The sequence below is a fragment of the Chenopodium album genome, chromosome 6 (assembly GCF_948465745.1).
Source record: "Chenopodium album chromosome 6, dcCheAlbu1.1, whole genome shotgun sequence".
In the NCBI taxonomy this organism is placed as follows: Eukaryota; Viridiplantae; Streptophyta; class Magnoliopsida; order Caryophyllales; family Amaranthaceae; genus Chenopodium; species Chenopodium album.
The window spans coordinates 1936308-1944052 of NC_137839.1; the positions used below are offsets into that span (position 1 = coordinate 1936308).

The 7745-nt window shown below is 34.8% G+C and overlaps 1 protein-coding gene across 1 annotated transcript; it reads left to right on the forward strand.

Annotated features, from left to right (window-relative positions):
* The first annotated feature begins 1628 nt into the window (after positions 1-1628).
* On the forward strand, positions 1629-7452 carry LOC145635537 (25.3 kDa vesicle transport protein SEC22-1-like). Its single transcript, XM_081686839.1, has 6 exons — positions 1629-1783; positions 1930-2136; positions 3895-4055; positions 4170-4316; positions 6724-6800; positions 7015-7452. Exons 2-6 carry the CDS (start codon positions 1949-1951, stop codon positions 7096-7098), a joined length of 657 nt encoding a protein of 218 aa, XP_081542965.1. The 5' UTR covers positions 1629-1783; positions 1930-1948; the 3' UTR covers positions 7099-7452.
* Positions 7453-7745: the final 293 nt, after the last annotated feature.

Below are 7745 nucleotides of genomic sequence, written 5' to 3' on the forward strand. Positions count from 1 at the left end.
AATTATAATATAAGCCCAAATGTTCTTAAATGGACTCAAATCACTCAACACCTATAATTTAGCACTTTCTTTTATCGTTTTGTACTAGCTATACCACTAAAAGAACACCAAAATCAAATATGATGGTGAATAACTTTGGCCTTTGCATTGGGATCATTTTAGAGTTTGATCATTGTTCTTGGGAAATTCTAGATTTGTAAAATAGTTTATGGGTCATGTTTTTTTTAAGGTTTTGTACAATGACAATTTGTTATACCTAAAAAAAAAAAAAAAAAAAAAACCTTATATTTGAAATTGACATTAATCTTGTCCATATCAATAAAATGACCAATAAGGATTAGCATAATTTTTCACGCGATTGATGATATTATTTTAATGTAAAAGTAGGACCAATTTTATTGCTATTGATTTATAATCATTTATTTATTTATCTATTTATTTATGTATTTAATTATTTATTTGTTTTGTAACAGTTAGAACATAAACAAATCCAAAAGAAAGCGTTAGCCAATTGGACTATTCCTGACATGGGCTATCAAACTATGGGACAAGGCTTATTTGATTGCTCGGTGAAGATTGCAAATTGGGCCTAACTGCCCAAGGTATCTAAGAAAGAATAGGAGAGAGAGTTCTGAATACCACTTATGAATAGGGATGACAATTTAATCCGAGTTCGATTCAAATCCGATCCGATCCGAAGGAAAAAATCCGTTTCGAATCCGTTTAAAATTAGTCCAAATCCGAATCCGATAAAATAGATCCGAATCCGAATAGGAGGTAGATCGAACATAAGTTATGTAACAATGGAAATTCTATTCCAAAACATTTGGAATATTGGTACAAGACTACAAGGAGTGAGTTTCTCAAACTTATTAGGTGTTTATTGTATTTTCTATTTTTCAAAACGAGTCGATATAAGTATAAGCAAAACATGAGGTTCAACATTAGTAGACTACCCTTCGTTTGTGATTAGAGGTAAAAGATGAGATATTAAATGTGTTGAAAACCCGTGACAACAACTTGACCTACGTGATAAATCGTATTAAAATCCCTGATACTAACACAACTTTAATAAAAATCACTAGGGTGGTTGACTAGTTAAAGATGTTAAAGTAATATTTTCAAGATACTTATCCATTAAAACTAGAGATTATTTATTATCCTAGATTCATTATATTATTTGGTCAATTCATTCTTGACCAATCCTTAACTTGCTAGAATATTAAAGCTACGAAGAATTAACGTGTATATGCTACTTCATGTCTTTAAACTGTGCTAAAAAGCTAAATGTTCATCATTTTGGTTGAAAATCCCCAAATTTGAAGCCCTAATTTGTTAAATTTCGAATTCTTACTCAATTTTTAGCAATCATCGTTAACTTTCAACACTAACCCAATCCATTTATTAAGCGAAAAGACTTGTATTCATCCACGTAAATTAATGGGTCAAAAAGCCTAAGCCCAAAGGCCCAAAAACCCAAAGGGTCCAACCAAAAAAATGTAATCCTCAAAATTAAATTATTGTATTTTTCCTCTTTCTCCTGCTCTTTTTCTTTTTACTGCTTTTTCTGGATTACGAGTGATTAAAATTGTTTTTTTTTTTTTCTCTTTTTCTTTTATTCTTTTTTTAATGTTTTTTTCATTAAAAAAAAAAACTTAAAACCCTACAAAATATTTATGTTCATTTCCTTCGGAAAAATCAACCACGTTTTTCCAATTCTCCGAGATCTTCACGAATTCTAAGCTCAGAGATCTGAAGATCATCGATTTGAATTTTGTTTCAGGTAATAATATTGGAATTCATTTCGAATTTACATTTAAATGTTCATCATTTTGGTTGAAATTCCCCAAATTTGAAGCCCTAATTTGTTAAATTTCGAAATCTTTTTCATTTGATTTGATTTTTGTTGCGATTTGATTTGATTTGCAGTTGATTAAAGTAGGAAAAAATGGTGAAGTTAACGATGATTGCTCGAGTAATGGATGGTCTACCATTAGCAGAAGGATTAGATGATGGGCGTGATGTGCAAGATGCTGAATATTACAAGCAGCAAATCAAAGCTTTGTTCAAAAATCTTTCGAAAGGTCAAAATGATCCTTCTAGAATGTCTGTTGAGAGTGGACCTTACATATTTCAGTATCCTTCATTTTTTTTCCAGCAATTTTTGATTGATTACATGCAATGTGTGAAGTTGAGTGCATTGTAGTTGTGTAGATGTTAATTGTGTTGTTCTGTTGGTTGTTAATTGTTAGGAATGGGAGAGAGATGGCGGTCGGGGGTACGAGTGTTTGGGATTCCGTAATCTCTCTCTTTTTCGCTTTGTGTAATGGTGTAGTATATGAATTTTAGGAAGAGGAGCATTTGGATTTGAATTGCACTATATGCAGTTATGGCTTGTGTTGATGAGGTGCTTGTAAATTGGTTGAAAATTGGAGGGAGGCGGCGGTAGGAGGGAGATGAGAGCTTGGGATGCTCGTATCTTTCTCTTATGTTTGCTTCGGGTATTGATTGTTGTATTTTGCTAATCATGAATTATAGGAAGAATGAGTCTTATTGATGGTGTTTTGATGATGAGTAGTACTTATGGGTTGATCGATGGCAGTTGTTTAACCAGTCTAAGTTGGTATGGGATAAGGTCGTGGTTTCGTATGGTATGCCCCCTTATAAAGTGTCCTTTTGGTTTTGTCATCTGATCAACCGAATTTCAATAATCAACGTAGATTGGTGATATGGCAAGATGAGAAATTTGTGCGACTATGTGTTCCTAAATGAGATGTTAATTTGGGATAGAGAATTCCTTTTAGTGAGGTAGCATATGTTGATCTCTCTAAATCCTACCCTGCGGGAGCTACATTGTGCTATTGTTGTTGTTGTTGAGTTAGGCCTATGGCCTTATTGGCTGAGGTCTGGATTCTGTTTATTTGGTCTTGCCTTTTGTTTTTGTGTGAGAACGAGTTACTCCGTATCTGTTAATTGTTTGAATGCTTTTTATTGATAAACAGGAATGAGTTTTGCATCAGATGTAGGCTGTTTGTATTGGTGTGCCGGTTGATGTGTTAATCTTGCTTTAGTTAGTTTCTTATAAAAGATTACTATGTAGGTAGAGAATATTGTCTCATGTGTACTCAGTTACTCACACTTGTTTGGATAGCTAGATAAAAGAGGAATTGAAGCAGAGGGAAAGAGATGGAAGGGTAGGGGAAAAAGGGAAGGGGAATGTGGAGCTCAATTTTTTCTCCAAATCTCTCTATTTTTCGGAGGGATGATGTTTATTTAAGGCAAGGGACAATGAATCTCTCCCCCAAGCCCCAACCTGTTATCCAAACAAGGGACTTGTTCCCTTCTGTTCTCTCTTTACCAAGAAAAACCAAAGTGAATCTTCAGTGCTGAATTTGCTGGTCCCTGGTGATTTACTGATTATGGAGTTATGGACCCATTTGACATCTTCTTTAAAATTAGAGTGTTCTGCCTATGCTTCTATGCTTGTGCCTTTTTCTCCAATTAATAAAATATGGAGGTGTCTTTGTTTTAAAAGAAAAAAACACACGTTGATCATATTCAAGTGCGCTTGTGTAGCTTGGTCTGAGACTTCTTACTATCGGAACCTTTTCTGTGGCATTAGGCCTGCTATCTGCAGCTTTTTCCCATATTATCCTTGATTCCATGCCAGTTAAATTTCCTTTACTGATTGTTAGCAAATGTTGTGTATATATTGACTGTTCAATGTTTGGCTTTCTTTTCTCCTTTGAAGTGTTGAAATGCAACTATCGTACATTATTATGATGGTTAATCCTGCCAATGTGCTCTCCCTCTTTAGCTGATAGTCTGATACTGCCGTGACAAACTAGTGCTAGGATATTTTGATTTCAGTATGACCTTAACATTGGGTAACAGCTATATCATTGAGGGCCCTGTTTGTTATTTGACAATGTGTGATCGGGCTTACCCAAAGAAGCTTGCATTTCAGTACCTGGAAGATCTCAAGAGTGAATTTGAGCGTGTAAATGGGAATCAGATAGAAACTGCTGCTAGACCTTATGCGTTCATTAAGTTTGGTATGTTAATTAGTTAATGTCCTGTTTGTATTTGCATTTGCTTTTGGTTCATGACTTCAAGAAACTGTGCCACTAATTATATTTTTTCATAATATTTATTGTTTCCTTCTAAAGATACATTTATACAGAGAACAAAGAAGTTGTACCAGGATACCCGTACCCAGAGGAACATTTCCAAACTGAATGACGAACTCTATGAAGTGCACCAAATCATGACCCGAAATGTGCAAGAAGTCCTTGGTGTTGGAGAAAAATTGGACCGTAAGTCACACATGCCCAACACATAATTTCTTTTCCTGAACCTTTTTCTGCTCAACAGATCTTGAAACTTTGTTTGCAATGCTTCCAATATATTATACCGCAGCAATAAGCTAGGCTTTTACGACAGATGTTTCCTAGATTTGACTGGAAATATCCTAGGATACCTTACCCATGAATGGACTTTCGAGTGACATGGTAAATTGTGTACATTAGTTCTTGTTTTTGAGCAATGAAACTGGAGAGTGCATGAGAGTTTGCAGTGAATAATAAAACATAGAATAGTTGATAGCATTGCTTGAAGTAAGACTAGTATTCTTGTTAGGCTGTTTTCTGAATAAGATACCAAGATAGCTCATAGCTGTGGAGAGGAAGGGCATGCTAGACCATCATTCTTCTTTGCACATTAACTATCTGCAAAATCATCAAGTTCTTCTGGTGTTTGGGATGGGTTGGATAAGAGTCAATAGAATAGTGTTGCGTGGTGTTGACCTATAAGCTGAAGGTATTGTAGGCTTGTAGTACTGTCTAGCATAGTTGTCCTAGAATATGTATGCAGATTACTGTTTTTTTTTTTTTTTTTTTTTTTTTTGGGGGGGGGGGGGGGTTGATGTTTTATTTCTTTGACATAATTTACTTAAAACCGCAGGCAAGACCTTCTGTATGTAGCAATTTTACTTCGAACTCTCTCTTGGTGAGCTGCTCTAGGAACAATTTGGAAGGTTGTGCCTCTCCTCTTAGCTTTTCTCATGGATGAATTATGCCTGAAGTCTGATTATCTCCATGGAAGTTTACTTTTTTCCAATTTTAGCTTGTAGACTAGTTGCCTCAGCCCTCACTTGCCTCCTTTCCAACTTTGTTTTGAAAACAAAGTACTTCATTCTAAGCTTAGCTATCTCTAAGTATCATTTTCACTTTTCTTGATACTATCTTTTATGAATGCCGTCCTAGTAATTGATAGGAAGAGTTGCTGTTGTTGAATTGCTCTTTTCCCTTTACTTCAAACTCCATAGTCCTTAGGCATAGATGTATGAAATTTACTGTCACTTTCTCTGGGTTATATATATATATATATATATATATATATTTTGGGCCAATGCTAAATCTCCTGTTCATCTCTCTCTCTCTCTCTCTCTCCATGGTATCAAGGTATAAAACTTATAATCAAGGAGTCTTTAAAATAGCTGTGCCTTGCAATGAAGAATAAATGATCTGGATGTAAAATTGATGATATTTTTCTTGGCACTGGACCATGAACACGTTTTATGACATCACTTTTTGATTCTTTAGCTTAGATTCTGGTTATATTATGAACAAGCGATTTGTCTTTAAATGGTTATACAGGTATGGCCGTATGGGACATGGCAACCGAATTAGAAGATGGCATTTTCGATTAATTGGATATGAAATAATGCAAGTTTTGCATGCCAAAGGATGTGAAATGAATTAATTGCTGGCTGTAGGCCTATGAAGGAATTAGGTGTCCATAGAAATATTTATGTAGTGTAAACTGTTGGATTTAAACCTGAAATCAAAATCTAGAATGCATGTAAATAAACTTTTTAGCTCTGTATGCCTACTTATTCAAGCCAACTCAAGTTGTAACTGTTCATTTTTTGCCTTATTTGAAATTAATTTGGGAAATTTAAGGCTGGGGAAGGGATTCGATATTTAATACTTCATAACTGGGAATATGTGGAAAAAAATTGTAAACATTTTTGCTCTTTTTGGACGGGGACCATGGCTGAACATTTCAGGGGTGGTTTCTTTTTTGCTGCCTCTCTGTATGGTGAACTGAATTGATTTTCAATTGATAAACATCTTTTTTGAAGCTAAGATTTTCTCCATAAGGCCATAGATGACACCTGTGGGAATTGTTTGCAAATTAGGATGGTGATAATCTATTATGTTGGAAGGCAGCTGAAAATGCATTTATGTGTGTGCTTTCCAATAATAGAAAATAATTCTTGGTGAGTTTGTTCATAACATATTTCCATATTTGGCAGGCCATTGATACTTTTTTGCTTCTTTGTTTGCTTGCTTGCTAGCTAGCTAGCTTAATTTTCGCTCTTGTTCTGCTTCATTGCATGCTTGTGTGTGTTCCTGTTTGTCACTCCTTTACCTTGCTTAGTTGTTGCTATGTTGTCTATGTGAACTGTTTTAAATGTTTCTTTTGCCATTATTTAGCGTAACTGATTATTTTTCCTTCTCTTTTGAGGCGAATCAGCTTTTTTGTTCACCTCCTACTGTTAGTTTGCACTTTAATTGGTATCACTATGGTATCTTTGTTCTTTTTTCTGGGGGTGCTTGATAAAAAAATTCCTTAGCTATTGGCTGAGATAAGTTGTGTATATCTACTCCTAATGTCTTGCTCTGTGTTGTTTAAATCATTTTTAATTCACTTCTGCAGAGGTCAGCGAAATGTCAAGCCGCTTAACATCTGAATCACGGATTTACGCTGATAAGGCAAAAGACCTAAATCGACAGGTTAGTTTTTACAGCACTAAAGGTCTTCTAATCTGTAACTTTTAAAGTACTGCTGCAGATTTTGAACCTAATGACTAAATGCAGATCACATCTTTTTCTTGTTAACTACCTATGTGAGAAAACTGTTATCCCTTTATAAAAAATGTTGGCAGTTATTTGTCGAATGGAAGTAGTATGTTCAAATATTATATATTGATCTATTGTGAATTTGTAGGCTCTGATCCGGAAATGGGCGCCTGTAGCAATTGTAATCGGAGTTGTGGTGCTACTCTTCTGGGTCAAAAAGAAGATCTGGTGATGCACTGGCCTTTTTTGGCTTCCTGAAAAACTATTCAGACATATCTGCTGATTACGATGTTTACTCTTTAAACATATGGGCAACCAGTCAACCACACTACAGGACTAGGCTTCTTATTCGGTGTCTGGAACTAGATAGACACGAAATGTTTTTTCAGTGATATGGAAAAGCTATATATATGCATGACTTTGTTGTATATCATATAAACTCCATTTTGATGTCAAAATTCGAGATAGTGAAACTTGAAAGCTCAAAATCCATAGTAAATGGGCTTTCTGCGAATTCGAGTAATTTTGTTTTTGTTAAATAGATTCGAACATCAAAAAACTGTTTCTCTTGGTAGTTTTATTCTCACTTGTCAGTTGTCACTACCTGAATTATTTAGTACTTCGCATTTTTTAAAATTGTAAATCTTTTACTTTTATATTTGGGTACTTATAATCTATACACAAGTTTGACATTTAGTACATTTACATTTAAATATTTTTGACAGACATTTTTTTTGCTTACAGTAGTAAAAGCAATTGGAATTTGATTTTGTTAATCCAGAATTTCAGATTAGTTCCATAACCTATGCGGGTCGGGTTTGGGTTGGGTCATGCTTGAGTCGGGTTGCGTTGAGTCATACTTCTTATCGGGTTTGGGTT